The sequence below is a fragment of the Corvus brachyrhynchos genome, unplaced genomic scaffold (assembly GCF_000691975.1).
Source record: "Corvus brachyrhynchos isolate BGI_N302 unplaced genomic scaffold, ASM69197v1 scaffold544, whole genome shotgun sequence".
Lineage (NCBI taxonomy): Eukaryota > Metazoa > Chordata > Aves > Passeriformes > Corvidae > Corvus > Corvus brachyrhynchos.
This window is the reverse complement of record NW_008238325.1, coordinates 1,829,135-1,849,292: the sequence shown is the minus strand read 5'-3', so window position 1 is coordinate 1,849,292 and position 20,158 is coordinate 1,829,135. Positions and strand designations below refer to the sequence as shown.

Sequence of the window (20,158 nt, the reverse complement as noted above, 5' to 3'; positions counted from 1 at the left end):
GAGAACGTTTTCACTGGGTATCCCTTCATCGATAACTTCGCCATCCGAGGCTTTGACAAAAAAAGATACATCTCCTATGAGGAATATCCCTTCAAGCTGTATCCTCCCTACTGCAGCGGGTTGGGATACATACTGGATGGGAAACTGGCTCTGAGGGCTTATGAGCTGATGAGCCACATCAAACCTCTGAAATTTGAGGATGTTTATGTGGGAATTTGCTTAAACATACTCAAAGTCAACGTCACTATTCCAGCAGATACAGAACAATTCTTTCTCTATAAAATCCAATTTGATACCTGTAAGTACAGACATTTAATTGCAGCTCATGACCTTACACCAAGTGAACTGATCCAGGTTTGGCAGGATTTGTCAGCCAACACTTCAGAAACTTGCCTTTGATTCTGGGTTCATTTAGAAACTTAAATTTGGTGTAAGAGTGGGTTCTAGAGATGACGTTGACTGCTAGGGCAGCGTTTCTCCAGGGCATCCCAATGCTGTTAAATAAAAATAGCAGGGATTCACAGAGCACTTTTCCATGTGTGTATCCCACACCCAGAGGGTACTTTGGAATGCTCTGTCCCGTCTGCCTCTGCTGCCTTTCCCTGTGCACGAACAACCCTGGGATTTCTCCCTGAATCTTCTGGAATGTACAGAGTGTCACTGAGGAAAGATGTTTCTGCCAAGAAACCAGCTTTGAGGATGCTTCCCAAATTCCTGCCTGGATTGTTTTTATTGTTTTATTGCCACTCTCCATTATTTGTTCTCTGCCCAGTACAAAATTAACCCAACCTCTTTTTTTTCTACATAACCCTCCCGAGAGTGTCACACCTTGGTGTTTGAATGTGTCACCTCCACAGCGCTTCCAGGAGCGTTCCCAGCCCAGGGATCCTGGGGGATCTGCAGGAGCTGATGAGAAATGCCGGGAATGTGGTGCACTGTGTCTCTGTCCATTTTAAATGGAAGGGCTTTGGTGTCTCTGCTGTGTTCCCAGACCAGGGAGATGCAGTGGAGCTCATGAGCAGTTTGGACATCCCAAAAACATTGGGATAATCAACCCCCCCACACCTGTGTGGGTGATGCATCCCAGGAGTTTTGGAACCCTGCAGGGCAGATGAAAAACCATTTCTGTTGTGATTTATGTCTGCCTCCAAATGAGTTTTTTTGTTCCAATTTTAAAATGCAAAAAAGGAAGAAATTCCCCCTTTAATACTTTCAAGAAGACCAACTCTGCCCTGTGTGTAAAGACCGGTTTTTAATCACTTTATTCATATCAGCAAGGCCCAGTTTTCAGTAGTTTACACTTCTAATGGACAACGATACAGAATTTGCAATTGCATGAACATAATTAACCTGGACACATCCACTACACGGGGAAGAGACTACGGAGACATCCTGGCCACGCTCCCAGGGATTCCTGCTTGGCTGGCACGATCCCACAGCCCCATTGTCTCTTAGAGACAAAGCACGAGGGCTGCCCAGACCTCCAGGAGCACGGCTGAGGTGTCCCCAGTGCCTCCAGCACGCTGGGCTTCATGGGCAGTGCTGGGTTTTGCTCTGCTCAACAACTGCACGCGGGGTTTGGGTGGAATTCGGGGATGGGGTTGTGTTTTTTAGGGATAAAAGGTCTTGGGGACAACACTCTCCAGACAAGGATTTGCAGATGTCAGTGTTCTAAGGATGGATGGTAAGGAGGTCAAAGCTTTTAAAAAATAAAGGCTTTTTTTTTTTTTTTTTTGGAAAATACAGTATTGCATAACTGAGGGAACGATGCTCTTGTATTCCTAGATCCAGGTAAAATTCCAGCTGTGCCGTGGGTTTAGGAGCTGGGATTTGATTGTTCTCTGAGCAGATCCTGGGAGAACTGCCTTGTTCTGTGATTGTTTACACATCTTAAACCCCAAACCCCTCAGTCTTTCTCTGAGCCTGCCATGTGAAATGCTTAGAAATAAATTATTTGCCACAAGAACACTGATCCTACAGCACAGTTTGTATTGCTTTTTCCAAAAAAAGAATGGAATTATGACTCTGCTGCCTTCAGAAAACGGATAAAGCAGAGAGTGCTCGGGGTGAGGGAGGAATGAGAGTCATGGGGAGGTGAGGATGGCCAGAAATTCTCCTGTCACCTGCAGGAATTTGGGGGTTTGTGCCCCAAATGCTGACACTCTCACAGGTTACAAGGCTTGGGTTTACACACAGTGATCTCTTTGTGCCACCTGAAATTAACTGTCACCTACAGTGACAGCAACATTGGAAAAAGATCCATCCTGCTCCTGGTTTTCCTAAAAAACCCTCATTTCCAAATCTGGTTTGTATTTGATTCTGTCCTTATTATTGCTTAAAAGACTGTAAAATTCGTAACGGAGCTCCTGTTTCTGCTCAAAGCCACTCTCAGGGAAGTTTTTAGTGTGAGCAGCCAGGCAAAAGGTGAAAAACCTTAAAAGCATGAAATAATCTGGGCATTGAAATCGGGGGGGGGGGGGCCCAAATTTTATTGCATCTGCCTAGAATATTGTACTAAAAACAAAGTGTGTAAAACAGGGTAAAATTTTTCCAAATCCGAAGTTTTCTTTCTCTTGCAGCTGTATTAAATCAGAATTCCAAATATTTGTGATTTTGATAGGAAAACTGGGGGGTTTTCTGACCTGAAAAGCCTAATAATAATAATAATAATAATAATAATAATAATAATAATAATAATTCATTGGGCAAAGGTGTTTGGAAATTGCTGTTGGGTGGGGAGCAAAAGTGGGTTCCAGTGTGAAATTCCCAGTCTGGATGTTATTTCAGAGGAGTCAAAATGCTGCAATGCTTTGTGTGCACTCTGGAACAAACAAATTCCAATAAACCATGCAGGATACGTAGGGGCAGCATTCCCTGTGGTCAGTATAACCGGGATGTTTGGGATATTTCCCGAAATTTTGCCTCACATTTATGGATGGTTGGTGACAGAGCAGGCTGGAAAAGGGAGAGGCTGCCTGTGTCCATGGAAGTACTGATCCAAGTCCACAGGCTTCAAAAAAATGCAGGATTGGCCATTAAATATTCAGGGAAAAAAGTGCTGGAGTTCCCTGTTGCTCAGATAATTCTCAGAATCCCAGACTTGTTTGGGTTGGAAGGGACCTTCAAAACCACCTCATTCCAACTTAGGACTGAGCACAGCAGACACAGGAGCTGCCCTAATCCATGAAATCCATGAAGTCTTCCCTCAAGAATTGCCCTCAAACCTCTGTTTGAGGCTTCAGCTGCATCCACCAGGTTTTGCTTACCGGGGCACCCAGATTATCCTCCAGCACTGGACACAGCTGATCCCTGGAATTTTAAGTTACCTAAGGAAAAACCATTTTTATAAAACACCTGCTCCCCTAAAGCCTCGTCCAGTCAGCGTGAAAAATAAAAGCAATGGAACTCCAGCTCATCATTAACTGTACAGATCGCTTTATGCTGGGAGTCCTCAGCTTTAGAAAGGCTGTTTATGAATATCTTGGGCACACCAAGGGCCAGCAGCAGCTCTGGGCTCTGCAGGGGCCAAATTCCAGCAGAACATTCTCAGCTGTAAACCTGGAATTTTGTACAGGGGCTTAAAATCCTACTTTGGGTGATGAAAGGCTGGTGAGGTGTTTTTTTCTGTGGTATAATCACTTATTAAATGCTTTTCTGTGTAAAACAAGTATCAGCTACATTAGCAATAATCCATATTATTTAAAGCAGGGCTGTCATATATCCTGAGACACAAAATTCCTTTTTTTTTTGTTTTTTAGGCTGTGGTGTTGGTGTTTCTGCAGCCAACACTGCTCAAGCTGATGCAGCACTTTAATTCTGACTTCTGGAGTCTAAAATCGTCCCGATATTTTAATTTCACCTCTGTGAATGGTTTAACCCTGCGACAACAGCAGCAGCCGGCTGAGTCCTGGGAGCTGAAATCATTTATCCCCGGAGCTGCTGTGGGATTTGGGGGAATGCTGCTGGATCCGTGCTCGGGGCAGGCTCAGGCCACTAGAAGGAGCCACGGTGCCACCAACCCGGCTGTCCCCAGCTCCAAGGGACAGGCTGGGAAAGGCACAGCCCTGCCAGGAATTCTAGGAACGATCAGAGTGCAGAGGAATGAACTCCACGGCAATCCGTGCTCCAGGCTGAGAGAATCATTAAAATCCCCCACGTGAGTGACCTGGGAGCTCGGATATCCCTGGGAACAGCCCGAATTCCCGGAGCGCTGGCTCGGCTGAGAGATTCAAGGTACATTTTGTCATGTTGGACCATACGGAAGATGCTCTTTGGCAGCGACTCCACACATCAGTTCCGTGCCCCGAGGCTCCCGCCGGGGGAACAGATGTCCCCCAGGGGATCCAGGCACAAAACTTCCCTGGATGAGCAGGCAGGAGGAGCCCCCCCCCCCCCCAGCCGCTCCCACCCAAAGGCAGCTCCCTGTTTCTGGAGAGGAGCCCGGGCAGGAGAGCAGCAGGAAGGCCGGAGTGCCGGAGCCCTTCTGCCACAGCCAGCGGGGGATTCCCGGCTCCGGCACCTGGCAACCCTTTCCAGATGGAGGATGGAGCGTTAAGGCAGCGGGAGAACCCTGGATTGGTCAGGTTGCATAAGCAATATGGACATGGATTCATCTTGTCAGCCCCCAGCTGTGTCACGACAGAGTTTGGCACAAATCAGCACAACTGGAAAGTTATAAATGCCTTGATTGGGATGAAAAAACTTCCAACCTTCCAGCAGGGAGCACAGGTAGGCACTGCACATGGGTGTGGGAGACCACACGGAGCCTCTCACCTCCATCAGTCCTTCCTCTTTAAACCCGAAGCAGCTGAAACTCCTTTTTTAAAGCAATCAAAGCAAAAATCCCCAGGTTAAGCAGAGATCGTTGGCGTGGATAGCTTTGGCCAGGACAGCGCTGCCGGGGAGAGGCAGCTGAAGGTGCTAACCCAGCTCCTGCTGCAGCTGCAGCCACTTGGAGGTTGAACAGGGCTGACTGGGAGCTGCCTGGAGGGGCTGGGAGTGACAGGGAATGGTCCTGGAATGCTCCAGGCCAGGCTGCAAACCACTTCTGCCCTGCCCTGCCCTGCCGTGTTTGCCTCAATCCTGTGAGCGTGGCTCCCTTCCATCGTGAGCTGCTCTCCCTCTGCTTTCTCCCAGCTGGGAATTCCTGCCAGCTCATTCTCCTGGCTATCCCAGTGCTGGAGGGACAGCCAGCGAGCCGTGCTCCAGAGGTCATGGATCCCTCAGGAATGCTCACTGACCTTGGGATGCTCCGTGCAGCCAGGAGCTCTCATCCCAGTGCTGTCGATCTATACTGGGAATTCCCATTTTTCTGGGAATGACCATCATTCCAGCTTCTCCAGAGCCTGTGATGGATGAGTGGGGATGCCCCTGCTACACAGAGCTGTGGGTGGAATTCCCCTTTTCCCAGGGCAGCTGTACCCGGGCTGTGCCCCCCAAAGGAAAGGCACAACGGGAACATCTCCAGCGAAGGAGACAGGGAAGGCAAACTCTACGCACCGAGCTGGAGCACAGCTCCACCACAGCTGCTGTGCCATTCCCAGCCCAGCATCCAGCACTCGCATGGAATTCACGCCCCAGGGCTGCACTTGGCAGCGCCCTGCCCTCAGGTGCCTTTTCACACGGAAAGGACGGAAGCGCTCTGCAATTATTGCCATTTCCCGGTAGCTGCTCCATGGAGCTGCCGGGCTGCGCTGCACATCCACTGAGTGCAAAGGACTAAGAACGGCAGGAACCTCCCATCCTCTGGGAGAGGAGCACTGCAGGCTGGCTGCCTGCTGCTCCAGAGCATGCTGGACACTTCTCAGGGGCTCTCTCCGGAGCTCAGGATGAGCAGAGGCTGCCACGGGATGCAGGCACATTTTGCACAGCACCGGGAATTCCAATTAAGGGCTGTGATTATCCCCAAACAAATTAAAGGAGGGAAGTTTGTTGAGGGAGAGGTGACCTAGGGACAAAACTGAACAAAGATGGGGATTCCTTCTCGAGCAGGAATTTGTGCTCTTTGATTTTTGCCTTGAGAGACCCCGACCCCCTCAGCACCTCCCCAGCACAGCTCAGCCTCACCCAAAGCCCTGCAGGAGAGTGCTGGTAAACGAGGAATACTGTACTTTCCCAAGGAACAGGCAATGCCAGGGAATCCATCACATCCCTGACCCACCTCCAGACTCAGACACGGGCAGCCTCCATCACGCTGAAGGCTTAAGCAGATTGCCCAGGACCACATTTTGGGGGAGATCCCAAGGATTTTTGTAAGGCAGGATGAGGATAAACGAGCCATCCAAAATCCTGCCTGTCCTGTCCCTCTGCCATGACACAGCTGCTACCAGAGGTGCAGCATGCTCAGCCTGTCCTTATTCCAACTTACAGCATTCACAGTTTCCAAAATACAATTAAATACTGAAGGTTAGACCTAAACATACTTTTAAAACCTAGATTTAACACAACCTTTCGTCTCTACAGTGCACTGATGCTGCCTGGCATTTGCATGTCATCCCCAAACCCGGCTCCAGAGGGGTCTGCCCTGGGATTAATACCACAAATCCATCTGCAGTGGTACAAGGAAGTCTTTCACAGGCTTGACTTCCAGCTCTGAGGAACGCCCTGCGTGGATGAGCTTCCCAACAGTCACTCATGGAATTCTTTTTCTCTTGCATCACTTTCCAAGTCCGTGCCACAGAAATAAGGTCAGGGTGATTCTCGGTGAATGACAGACATTCTGCTACCACAACTGAGCTCTCTTCTGATCCAGGAGGTTCAGAACTCCCGGGATTTTGCTGAAGTTCACCATTAGTTGGTTTGGATACAATATGGCCTAGAAGAACTGTTCTAGAGTAATGCACAGCCTGAATAAACGTGGTAATTCAGGAGCTCTACCTACTCACATGCTTGGCAGGGTTTATTTCGGGGGGAGGTTAAACAAAGCGAGAGCCAGCAGTGGCAGCAGGCTGAAAGTTGGCTCCTCTTCCTCCTTCAGACCACAAACCCTTCTCCTATCCACCCTGATCACTGCAGGTCACAGAGATGAGGAACATGAGAGCAGCTTCTGAGCAGTGACACCCACGAGGGGAAAGCAGCAGCACAGCCCTGACCCTGCCGTGCCCCCGCGCCCGCCTTGGGCTGGCACACGGGAAGGGAGGAATCAAACCAAAATCTACACAGGATTCATAAAGAAAAGTGAGAAACGGGAGGTTCCAGTCGGTTCCTAAGGAGCAGCAAGGGCACAGGAGGCAGGGACACGGGGACAAACTGGATTCTTGTTGTCGCTCAGCATGGATTTGTTGTATTGCTCCTTTGTCAAGCCAAGAGCAGAGCCCCGAGGGCTCCGCTCCTCCCGGAGAACCCGAACGGCGTTGTAGAGCTTCCTACTGTGGTTAAAATGTGCGAGTCTGTTCCGAGTCCGGAGCGAGCCCGGGGCTCCCTCACAGCTGTTCCTCTGCTTTGCTGCTATTCCTGAACTTCACCACCATGACTGTGATGTTGTCGGGGCAGCCCCTGTAGAAGGACTGCAGCACGATGCTCTTGGCCCCGAAGTGCGGCTCGTCCAGGCGCTCCTTGATGAACCGCACGGCCTCCTCGTTGCTGAAGGCATCCCACAGCCCATCCGAGGCCAGGATCATGAACTCTGGCTGCAGTTTGTCCAGGTCAAAGCTCAGGATGTCGGGGTCAGGGATCACAACGTTCAGGTTCTTCAGGGGGTAATCGCCCAGCGAGCGCGACATGGCCAGGATGCCCTGCACGCGCCACGAGCCGTTGAAGCTGATGAATCCACCTGGGGAGAAACAGCAACGCTCAAAGCGGCTCTCTGGAACATCAAAGCAGCTCTCTGCTTCCTGCCAGACCCCCCCCCAAATTCATCCTGAGGGGTTACAGAGCTCAAAATGCAGGAGGTGCCTTTGGCAGATCTCGGAGTGCTGCGGGGAAGAGCTGGATTGCAACAACTCAATCAGGAGTGGCTCTGCCTTCCCCAGGAGTGGCTCTGCCATCCCCAGGAGTGGCTCTGCTTTTCCCCAGGAATGGCTCTGCTTTTCCCCAGGAATGGCTCTGCTTTTCCCCAGGAGTAGCTCTGCCTTCCCCAGGAGTGGCTCTGCCTTCCCCAGGAGTGGCTCTGCCTTCCCCAGGAGTAGCTCTGGTTTCCCCAGGAGTGGCTCTGCTTTTCCCCAGGAGTGGCTCTGGTTTTCCCTAGGAGTGGCTCTGCCTTCCCCCAGAGAAACCCCCAGCTTCTGGAACAGCACAGGAATTCCTGCTCCACACAATTCCTCAGGGAACCTCTGGCAATGAGCAGAAGAAAACAGTGAGGGCAGATCTTGCCATCCCTGAGTTTGTGAGGACAGGTATTTATGAGATATCGGGACAGGTATTTATGCTGGTGGGAGCACACTGATAACCTGAGGGCTTTAAAAATGTTTTATATTCATGAAAAAAATTGTTATTCCCATTCTGGAGGGTAGAGAGGCCCAGCACTGCTGGGGCAACACTCAGTGCAGGGTTAACATAAACCACAGGAACTTCTTTCCTCCATCAAAGAATTTGCTGCTGCTGTGGGAGCCAAACCAGGAATGGATTCCAAAAAGACTTGGACAAATCCAAGGAGAATTGGCTGTTAAACCTGATGATCCCAATGTAAATTCCAGCCCAGGAGGTGGCAAAGGTGACAAGTGATGAAAGCAAGGAAGATTTACTGCGGGAAGGTTTCTTTCCCTCTACTCCTGCCACGATTTCCATGTTTGTGCTCGTTATATGGGAATAAAAACCAGCTTGGATGAAGTAGATTCATGCTCTGCTGATTTCAGCACTAAACCTCCCTCAGGCTCAGACCAGGCCTCTCAAAACCAGGCTTTGGGCAGGGCTGGGGCTGAAGCTCCTGGGATGCTCCTGGTTGTCCATTTGCTCCCTGGGGAGATCCCAAGGAGTGCTCACTGGGCTGTTGAAGGCTGCTCTCCTACCCCAACCAGCTCATTTAGGGGTGGACCATCTGCTGCCACCTCTGCCCTGTGACATCCCCCGGAATTCTGGCTGGAAAACGGGAGACTTGTTCTGCTGAGGCCTCCGTCGGGCACTCCCCACCCTCTCCCGGGGGAAATGTCAATTTTAGTGCCACATAAAAGATGAACCTCCCGACAACTCACCAGCTCTCTTAATCCTCTTCCTCTCCTTCAGCTGGTAGGGCTTGTGGTCGTGGGACAGGGGGATGGCGTTGCCGTCCTTGTCACACAGGACGCCCCGGGAGTCGCCCACGTTGGCCACGGTCAGCTCCTTGTCGGACAGCAGCGCGATCAGACACGTGGTGCCTGCAGGAACACGAGGGAGGGAGGCCCACACACACAGGGGGTGTAAATACAGGAATGATGAGCAGGAAAACGTTCTTCCTCTTACAGAGCCCCAGGATCGTTGAGTTGGGAAGGACTTCCAGGATGGTGGAGTCCAGCCTGTGGCTGATCCCCTCCAAGCCCACGTTAACGGTGGCAGAGAGGCTGAAAGGGGAGGGATTGTTGCCATCTCCATTCCAGTTCCCATCTTCCCGTTGCAGTTCCATCAGAACTGGCTTTTCCCAGTGGCCAAGGGAAGCAATGAAAGCCCAAAGGAGCCCTGGAGCCCCCAGGAACTGAACCTGCAGCACTGGATGGGGATGGGGTACCCCGGAGCTCTCTCCCCTCAGCCCTGCCAGAACTGAGGTCACTTCTTGATGTTTTTATTGAAAAAAGGTAAAGATTGGACATTTCAATTACTTTCACCTTTAAATGCACAGAAAATGAGATTAGGCATCGACCATTGCATCAAAAGGTGACAAGTGAGGTTTTGCAGACACGCTGACACAGATTAAAAGGGAATTTCAGCACTGATTGTTCCCAAAGGCACTCTGGTATCCCTCAGTAAAATTAAAGCCACACCCTTCTCCTTTTAGGCAGAGAAGCCTCATAGGCTGAGTTTTCACTTTTGTTGTTAATTTACATCTGATTATTCATTAATAAAAGGATTTACCCCCAGCTGGGGTGCTCTGGGAGAAGCACTTGGGCCATGAAGGTCTTGGGGATGAAACTCAGCCCCCAGGAGAGGTCCAGAGCAGGGCTCCAGTCTGAGCTCCGTGGCCCTAAACCCAAATTCTGGGTGGTGCCATCCCTGTCCAGACCAGAGGGACAAACTCTGGCTGTTCCCATGGCAAATATCCCGTGAGTGGTATAAATAAACCAGCCAGGAATAAACAAATTGGGTCCCAAAGGTTCATTTTTGCCTTCCTGGATGCCCGATCCCACGGGAGAGGAGAGGCCTGAGGTACCCTCTGGACAAGGATCCATCTGGAGTGACCCCAGAGCAAGAAAACCCCAAAATTCCTGGCCTGGATTGATTAAACCCCAAACAAACCCAACTCATCAACCCCATCCCTATGTCCTCCCAACAGAGCTCAAGCTTCAGTTCACACAATAATTAAGCAAGAATTATTATTTTTGAGCTTCAGTAACGCCCAGAAGGGATCAGAGTTATTCAGAACAGGGCAGAAAGCAGGATAACCCAAAATACAGGTTTATATTTGGGTTTATTCTCCACCAACCTGCAACTTGCACCACATGGAGCTCTCATCTACAGACCACACATTCCCACTCGCCTTCCAGGGACTTTAAATCCCAAACAATAGGACTCCTGGAGTTTCCAGGGCAGCAATGTGATGTTTTTATGGTTCACCTCACTGTCCTCTGGGCCCATCTGCCTCAGCCCCTCCTGTGTCTCCTGCATTTCTCTTTGACATGCTCAGAAATCCAAATAAAACTGGGATTATTGCCCACAGAATAGGCAGGAGTGAGAAAAATCTGGATAAAAAGTGGTGGGAGACCATCAAGATCACGGAGCTCCACCTCCACGTGCCCTCCAAGTGAGCCAGCAACTCTAATCCAAAGGCAGAGAAATAAATCTGATTCTCCAGGGATAAAAATACAAAATCAGGAATGATACAAGCAGGAGCAGACATTCACTTTTCGTTTATGCTCCAGCAGGGAGGGAACCTGCAGGAATTGTGGGGACAAAGCAGGGACTTCACTCCTTCCCTCCTTTCTAGGTTCCTGGAATATTTAAATAATAATAATTTCTTGCAGCAGAAGCTACAGAGATTGGAGAGAATGTTGTTAAAATCTCCAAAATACACAGTTTTGCCAAATGCTTGGGCTTACTGCCTGTGAATGAAATAAATTGCAGCAAACAAACTTTCAAAAACGTGGACTTTTAAAGCACCCGCCTCCCTTTCCTCAAGGTGTGTGGGACCAGAGAGCCAGCACATCATCCAGGCACTGATCCCAAACCCCTCAGTGCTGCTCTTTCCTACAATGCCCTGCACCTCCTGCTTCTCTCAGCAAAACTCTCCCGAATAATCCATTCTGTAAAGCCTGAACCTAAAAACAACCATTCTGAAAGCTCAAGGTCTCAGCATTCCATCATATCTCAACATAATGTGCTTTTCCCCCTGAAATTAGAAGAACTCTCTTCTTTCACAAGAGATTAAAAGAAGCAGCAGGTTCATAGAAATACAGAGAATGACTTCAGATCTCCGAGACTGGAGCTTAAATTCCACCACAGAAGAATTCCCAAGCGGCTGTACCCAGTGGGTTTGTATTTGAAACAGAGAATCATTTTATTTCCAATTAGATCTGGGACTCATGGAATGATTTGGGATGAGAGGGACCTTAAATCCCATCCACTCCCACCCCCACAGACACCTTCCACTGTCCCAGGCTGCTCCAACCTGGCCTTGGGCACTGCCAGGGATCCAGGGGCAGCCACAGCTGCTCTGGGACTTCCATCCCAGCCCCTCCCCCCCCTCACAGGGAGGAATTCCTTCCCAAAATCCCCTCCAAACCCACACAATTAATCCTCCTCACCATCAATCATCCGATATTCACCAGATTTGGGGGCACTCCCAGACTGATGGATTCTGGAGGTGTTTCAACACCCTAAAAGTGTTTTCCAGGTGGGAAAACAAGAGAGCTGGAAGGGAATTTTGTGCATCAGGAAGCAAAATTTAATTACTGGGAAATGGAAACCCTTTTGGGCAGCCTCTCCATCTTCCAGGCTGCTCTGACAGGGACCATCAGTAGCTCCAAGCTCCACGTGATTCCTCCCTTGTCCAGATGAAAAATCATCCCAGTACAGAGGGAATTCCATTTCAGCTCCCAGGTTGATTTCCTGGCATCATTCCCGTGTTTAATTTCACCTGAGCATCCCCCTCAGCAGCAACATGTTGGAAATGGTTTAAATAAGTTGAAAATCACTGGGTTTTTTTTCCCTGGTGAGGGGTTTGTGTGTGTCACCAGGACAGCTCAACAGCAGGAGGCCACAAGTGCAATGTCCTCTGAAATTGCTCCTGAATTCTGGGATCTCTGAGGGACACCTCAGGATCCATTAGAAATCTCCACAGCTTTGCAGCTCCCATTATGGAATATTCAAATCCACGTAAAACACCATCTGCAGAACTGATTTGGCAAAAATAAAAAGCGGGGGGGAAAAAAAAAGGGATTTCAACGTCTTGGCAATTCCAGGCAAATCCACCCCTCCCCAATCACGGTGCCAAAGATATTAAAGATTTTATGTTTATGGGATTAGCTGGCCTTGAGGGAGTCCAATCCCTCAGGATCCATCCTGCATTTTAAGCCAGGCAGAAGTTTGCTGGGACAGCTGAGGCTCAGTGATTTTATGGGTGACATCCATAAACAAGGTGACATCCTGTAACAAGGATGGTGATCCCACGGGAAAAGAAGGAGCAAAATGAAAATCCCACTTGGGGAAAATAAAACCCGAACCACCAAAATAATTTTCCCCTCTTTCCTCTGGCTCTTCTCCTCCTTTCCAGCTCTCCTGATTTTGTTCCTGCACATTCTGTGCAGCCCCATTGCCTTTGGAAGAGTTGTTTTTATCACCTTTAATGGATGATTTTATCTCCTGCTCTTTAAATCCCTCCTAAAATACTTCCAGAAAGCTTCCCAGCCACTTTGCAGCCTCAGGCCATTGCACTCTCAGCAGCATTCCCACATTCCTGCAGGATCCTGATCCCTGGGTAATTGTGGCATTCCAGGTGCCTGCTCTCCCCAGTGCTCCCAGCACTCACTGCTCATGGCTCCAGCCAAGGCTGGAAGAGAAATATTCCCAAAATTCCTTGTCAGGACAAGGATTTCAACTCCTGGCAAGTCACCCCTGGTGGAAGTGTGTTCCCATTTTTCCAAGCCCTCTGTGAACAGGACAAAGCACAGCCCCAAAGCACAGCCCAAGGAGGAAGGTGCATTACAAGACAGGACTTCTCTTAAAGAAAATCAATCCAACAGATCTTCCTTTAGTGGATTACCTTGGGATAAACATCCCAGCAAGGACAACTGATTCTATTGTGATCGTTTTATTTATCATTTTATTTATAATGATATCATTTATTTATCATTTTATTATGATGGAGCACAATGATGACTTCACCTTGGCAGGCTCTTTGCAGAAGGAAAAAACCCCATTTTTCCCCCAACAAAGCATTTATTATGCCCATTATTTATGATTCCTATTGCAATTTCCTGCTTTAATTTTCTCATTTTCTCCTGGTAATCACCTTCCCTGGGGGAAAACACCTGCCTGCAGTTCCAGGAAGGGAGCAGAGTACCTGGAAAAGGGGCGTCCTTGGCCTGTTGGTTGTTAAAATCAACTTCTCCCAGCTCCAGCCAGGACATTTGTGGGAAGCAGATGGATCTGCCACCTCTTGGCTGAAGTTTCATCTTGGATATTTTGGCTTTTTGCACTTCCAGCAATGGGAAACATTCACAGGACTGGACTGGGGGCTGCAGTCCTGGAGTTGGGATGAAGGGCAGAGCCTTGGATTTATGCTCAGAGCAGCTTTCCACAGCTGGAACCAGAGCCAGGATTCCAGGGAGCACAGAAACCCTGGATATGAGGAATTTCAGCAATTCAGTATCTATTAAATCCTGCTGGGAGGGAGGAGTGGAGGATGAGGGATCCCTGGCTCTGGGATTCCCTGGACATGGTGAGGGAAGGCCGAGCCCAACCCATCCCCCCCTCACCCCAAACCAGCTGGACCCCAGCAAACACCAGCTAAGAAAAGCCATTTTGGGGCTGACACCTGGCTCTGGATGCAATTCCTAAATACCAGTATCTTCCAGGACTGCTTGACAGCAGGGAAAAATGAATTCCATCTCTTTTTGTTGTGTAATAATGGAACTCAATTTCGCCAGGACTCCTGGGGAAGAGGGGCCATCCATTAAGGAAAAAACCACATGGTCTGCAGGATGAAACCACCTCCAGAACCTCCCAGCAGGCTGGAATTCCCTGGAACACCAGAGTTAAATGCCTAAGTGCCTTTAAATAACCTAAATTTGCCACAGATCAGGCACCGACCACCTCGGATGTTTAGGGATGCTGTAAATGAAAGGAATGGGATTAAGAACCAACAAAGCTTTGTTGGGAGAAAATATCCTTGCACAAAATTACCCCAGCCTCAGCTAGTCAAGAATGCCACTTTTTAAACTGAAGGATTTAGGGATTAGGAGAGGATTTGGACCCATCTGTCACTTTTGGCCTCCTTTCATTTTTTAAAGCTTCCTTACTCAAACCTCACGAAAAATCTTGCCAACATTTGACTATTTCCAGACAAACTCATTCGATTTGTAGCTCTGATGTGTTGATTTCCTAAAGGGAAAGATGCACAAAAAGAGGGAAAGATTCACACTGGGATGTCGAGTCCATCAAGGCTGCACTTTATGAACACTGGATGTTGCCAGAAAGGCCAAATTAACACCCAAAATTGTGCCAAACCCAGAGCATTTGGGCTTCATTCCCGCAAAGGGATGCAGCTGAACTCGACCCACTTTGGGAAGCATCCCTGGGGAGAAAGGAGTTCCTGGGGGTGCAAAATGCTCCTTCCAAGAGGGATGGGAAAGGTTTCCTGGCTGGAAAAGGTGTGGAAGTGCTTCCCTGTCCAGCACACCCTGCTACAATCAGTGACTGAGCCCTTGGAGCCCCTCAAACCTTTCCCTGTCCAGCTTCCCTGGCTGGCACCTGCTGGAATCCCACCTGCAGGAACCAAACCCTTGGCAGTGCTCCAGGATGGGTTTGGGTGATCCCTCACACAATTGCCTGCCACACAAAATTCTGTTTTCTCCCCTTTCAGCACCATCACTTTTATTTTGCCAATTTTCAAAGATTCTTTCCCTCATTTTTTATGCCCCACCAGCAGCTCGAGTTCCTCGTTGAGTTGATTTTGGGGTGGAAAAAAGCCAAAAAAAAAAAAAAAGGAGAATGCCACCACCAAGGGCTGGAGTGGTTGGAGCACCCAGGCTCACCAGCAGCTGCTGTAATTATATTTAACTGCCCATTTTCTGTGCTTTGCTCCCAATCAGCTCTCACTTCAAGAGCAGGTAGAGCCATTTCTGCCTTTATCATAAATAAGGGACACAATCAGGAGGATGAGGTGGCTCCACTGCTGTGTTTTCATCTCTGGAGGTGCCTCCACCTGCTCGGGAAGCTGGAATTTTGGGGGTACATTTGCAGCTGTGCTGTCTCTCTGCTCTGAATGTGTGCTGGGAGTTTTCTCAAGCAGTTATTATGGAGCTTCTCATTTCCACATGATTGTTGCTGGACGAGATAAATCCCCAAATATGTGCTTCAAGCAGTTTTAATCTTTATTTTTGCTGTACAAACACAGAGATTTCCATAAAGGAAAAAGCTTTTCTTTGCCTTCTGACAGGAATCAGTCATTTCCCTGCATTTTCTCCTCCCTAATAAACTCCTATAAATCAAAATATAAAGGAGCTGGAGTGACCAAACTGAGGGGAAAAAATTCACAGGATTCATTGGAGTGGGAAATTCTGTGTGAGAAAAGATCACCAGAGGTGAGAGAAAACAACAACTTCTGAAGCTTATCTTTGATGCATCATTAAAAGCAGGCCAGATGTGATGAAGGAAATATTCTGCACCCTCATTTTACCTCTGCTGGCCTTTGAGAACCCACAATCCAAGCTCCTTGCGTGAGGTGTATTCTGCAAAATGCAGCTCAGGAGGCTCCAGAGTGCTCCAGATCCCAGCAGCTCAGAGAACCAGGTAATTTATTGGGTTAATGAGTGGCTTTAATTGATAAAGCAACAGAGCTTTGTCATTGTTTGCCATTCCCAGAGCACTGAGAGCAGCCAGAGTGTGCAGTCTGTAAATGGCATTTACATCTGAGATCAAAGCAGCTGCAAGAGAATCTCTGCTCAGGAGTGGGAGTGTGAGGAAGAGTCTGAGCAAAGTGGGTAAGAAGCTGGAGCATTTAAAGTTGGAATATTTGTAGCTGGACCATTTCAAGTACTTCAGGACATGTGAGGAAATGCCAGAAGAAAATCCCAGCCCTCTGGCAGAGCTGGAAGTGCTGAGGAGCTCCAGTGGTGGCACTTTTATCATGGTGACAGTAACCAAAGCAAGGAGTGACCCGTGGGGCTGCTGCCTGGCAAATCCACCAGAACAGGAGGAAAAACCTAATGACAGCAGGAAAAACCCAATGACAGCAGGAAAAACCCAATTACAAGTTCCAGGCTTCTGCCTAAAGCAGCTGGAGGAAGACTCAGAGCTGAGCTCAGCACCCAAGGGCACCGCGGTGCCAAAGACCAGGGAAGCTCCAGAGGAAAAGCCACCAGGGATTAAGGGAAACAGCAAAATGAGGATCTAGGGAGTGTAAACCCTCTTTTTGTACTCCAAGGAAGGGCTGGATAGCAGGGATGAGGCTGGAAGCTGCTGGGAAGGATGGTGGGCTCCAGCTCAGCCACGAGTGTTTGAAGAGGAGAACAAAGAGCAGCACCCAGAGCTCAGCTCGCAGCTCCATCCATGCCCTGCTGGGAATAAGTCAGCTCTAAATGATGAACTGTCCTCTCTGTTTGAGCCTTTCTTTACCAGATGGCCAGGTGATTTTCATCTAAACACCAAGAAACTTTGGTAAGACTCAGGGCAAATAGAACACACCGGGGGTTATTTTGGACAATCAGTGAAAAACATCAAGAGTGTGTCTTCGTTGCTGTGTAACTGGAAATTTCCTGCATCAGGAGAACCCTGTGAAGGATCTAAAAGCTGGAAGGCATTTCTAACTGCTAGAAAACCAAATGCTAGAAAATGTAAATACCAAACCTGGAAACTGGAACTTCACTGTTAAAATGCCTCCAAAATTGCCTGGGTTTGGCTGCCCATGGCCTCACATCATGTTTAAAATCAGGTTCTGTGCCTGCCCCAGCCACTCTCAGCTGGGAAAGCCCAAAATCAGTTATTTGTGAAGGAGAAAAGAGCAGAAAGCAGGTGGTACCAGGGACAGTGCAGAGACACAGGGAGATCAATCAACATCAGTGCTCAGAGCACAAAGTGCTGGGAGAAACAGAAGTGTCCTCTCAGCTCCCTGGCATCCCATCACTCATGAGGAACATCTTCCACCCCAGCCTGACTTCAGGAGGCAAAAAAATGTCACAAAAATGAGGACAAAAGTTCAACCTGCACAAGGTGTTTGGGGAAACATCGAAAGTGAGCCCTTTTTTTGGCAGTAAAATGGAAATTATAAAGAACCACAGCCATACCTGCTTCATCATAGGTCACAGTCAGCTTCTCCAGCATTTCCCTGTCGATGGATAGGATCTGCTGCTCCAGGATGGTCTGGTAGGACAGGACACTGTTCTCCTTGTCCTTCTCATAGTCTTGGAGATGCTGTTTGAGCACTTCGGGCAGCCGGGACTTCACATACTCTGCTGCTGACTGTGGAGCAAAGAGGAGTGTAATTAATCCATTTGTGTTAATTGGAGTTGGGGTATCATGGAGCAAACCCCCCCTGAGCTGAGGCACCACCCGGCCTCCCCCAGGGAATTCCTACACACGCCCAGCACAACAGCACAGCTTCATCAGAGCTGATGCCTCTTGAAAACACAACCACCAAATCTCATGTCTTTATTCCAAATTCTAAAGCACAGAGTGGAATCAGATTTCATGTGTTTATTCTACATTTTAAAGCACAGAGTGGAATCGCTTCACCCGCTCTCGATACACGGCCAGGGCCATTAATATTCCTATACACACGAACACAGAGAAAATTCCTTTATTTCCCCCCCCCCGCCGCTCAGGGGCCCAAAGGAGAGGGAATTAACACAAGGGGGCATGGTTGGACTGATGTTGGGAGCCGCGTGTAAAAATGTAGTAACGGGGGAGTAAAACCACTGAGAGCAGCTGGCCGGGATCCCTGGCACCCTCCACACCTGGAGAGACCCAAACCCAGCCTGGATTCCCGATTTGCAGCACCACCATCCCTCCCCTGGGACTATCACGCTCCCACTCTGACAGGGAATAGAAATTCCCTTTTTGTGGCACAGCTTTGGGTTGGGTTTTTTCAGCTGCCCATCTCTGACAGAGCAGCAAGGGCTCCGTGCTCCTTTTCCTGCCCATCTCAAGGCAAAAAAAGGGAAAATAAATGACAACAAAGTTGTTTTATTCCAGGCCTGGGAGTGACCAGGAGTCACCCCTGTTCTGTTCCAGGCTCTTCCTGGGGTTATATTTAGTTTTCCAAAGTCAACCAGTGATTAAATTGCAATCTTAAAATACCCCTGAAGTTGTGCTCCGTGTTCCTGCACTCTGAGCCGTGTGACACCAAGGGAATTACTCGGGAAAACCAAAGGAACTGCCCACATGAGCACAGAATAATGAATATTTTAACAGTTGCTTTTTCCACAGGAAGGCCAAAAGGCACATTGTACACGGATTATTTCAGCCCAAGTTCAGGAATTTGTGTTCAATGTTTCCTCTGGGAACAGATTTGTTCTCTTTGATCCCTGGGGGGGATTTTTGTGCTCCTGGGAAACACCTGAGCTCAGGGATTCGATCTGCTGGTCAATCTGCCTCCTCCTCATCCCTGTGGGAAAGCAATTCCATGGCCACTCTTCTAAAACTGAAACTCCAGCATCCCCTGGGAATCTGCTTCCAGTCCGAAGCAAATTAAATAAAGGATTGACTTTAATACCTTAATTGACTTTAGGGTATTTCGTCCTACCATGGAAAATTAATATTTCATATGGAGAGAACACATTTTAAAAGATCTACGATGAAATCTACTCGCAGAGCTCATTCACCACAAAAATCCCGTTTTTCTAAACCTCCCCCCCACTTTGGACATAAAAATCCCATCAGGAATTGCTGAAATCCCTCATTCTGCAGCAACCTGAACCCAAACGCAGCCAGTGGCCTCCTGTCACTACCAAACCTGCCCACATTTTTTAATTGATGGGAAAGACACATCCAAAGCAAATTTTCCTTCCATAAATGATGCTGAAATTTGCTCCCTGAAGTGGCTCCTTCTGGGACCTGCTTTGTACGTGGGGGAGGAAAGGTCTAAAATGCTCATTAAGGGCTTCATTATGAAGCTACTTCAAAAATCAAGTGGTGCCTGGACGAAGCAGCTCCTCAGTCAGTGATTTGGGGAATTTTGGGAAAGTTTGGAACACACAGGAGGGCTTTGGTGGGTGGAAGCCCAGCAGGGACAGCTGCATCCTTCCTCATCCTCAGCACATTCCACAGGCTCACCACATCCCACAGCCTGACTCCCCCAACCCACCCAACCTTTAAAATCCATGTTTTCCCCCCAAATTGCATGTTTCTGGCCTTGAAACACTCCAGCAAGCTTTAATTAATTGTGTTATAAACGCTGCTCAGTGGGAATCCCTCTCCAAGAGGCAAAGCCCTGGGAATGCTGCTCATCCCGTGGTGGGGAGGAGGAGGAGCGAGGCAGAGCACCCCGAATTCCCTGGTTTTCCACCCAAATGGAGGAGCTCCCCCTGTGTGGGCACACATGGGGACAAGGAGTGACCCGAGCGTGCCGTGACCAAACTCAGTTAATTTAATTAAGACACTGAGTGTTAAACGGCTCCACGGCCCCGTGAAAAGCCAGGGTGGAAAACAAGAGCCATGGGAAGGTCAGGACATGGCCTGGGAAGCTCTGAGGGATCCAATTAGCTGGAGCAGCCATTATTTATCAACACTTCCAATTAACACACCGACTGCAGAGACTTCACTGCCTCAGCCCCACCCGCGGCACCGAGCCCCTGATTTACAGGGACAGGAGGGACACCACAAATTTCTGATATTCATGTCCTTGGGAGAATTCACTCTGCCTTCCCAGCTGCTGCAG

General features: G+C 48.9%; 2 protein-coding genes across 2 annotated transcripts in view; one reads left to right on the top strand and one right to left on the bottom strand.

Moving 5' to 3' along the window:
* B3GALNT1 (beta-1,3-N-acetylgalactosaminyltransferase 1 (globoside blood group)) overlaps positions 1-1,144 on the top strand; it is a 4,460-nt gene extending 3,316 nt beyond the window's left edge. Inside the window, exon 3 of the mRNA XM_008633790.2 lies at positions 1-1,144. This exon is cut by the window's left edge and continues 632 nt beyond it. Within this exon, the coding sequence (XP_008632012.1) occupies positions 1-399 (399 nt within the window). The 3' untranslated portion in view covers positions 400-1,144.
* Positions 1,145-1,239: 95 nt separating this feature from the next.
* The window catches only part of PPM1L (protein phosphatase, Mg2+/Mn2+ dependent 1L), a 73,267-nt gene continuing 54,348 nt past the window's right edge, over positions 1,240-20,158 (bottom strand). Inside the window, exons 2-4 of the mRNA XM_008633789.2 lie at positions 17,568-17,742; positions 9,129-9,290; positions 1,240-7,771 (exon numbers count right to left, since the gene is read on the bottom strand). Of these exons, the coding sequence (XP_008632011.1) occupies positions 7,422-7,771; positions 9,129-9,290; positions 17,568-17,742 (687 nt within the window). The 3' untranslated portion in view covers positions 1,240-7,421. The remainder of the gene's footprint in view (positions 7,772-9,128; positions 9,291-17,567; positions 17,743-20,158) is intronic.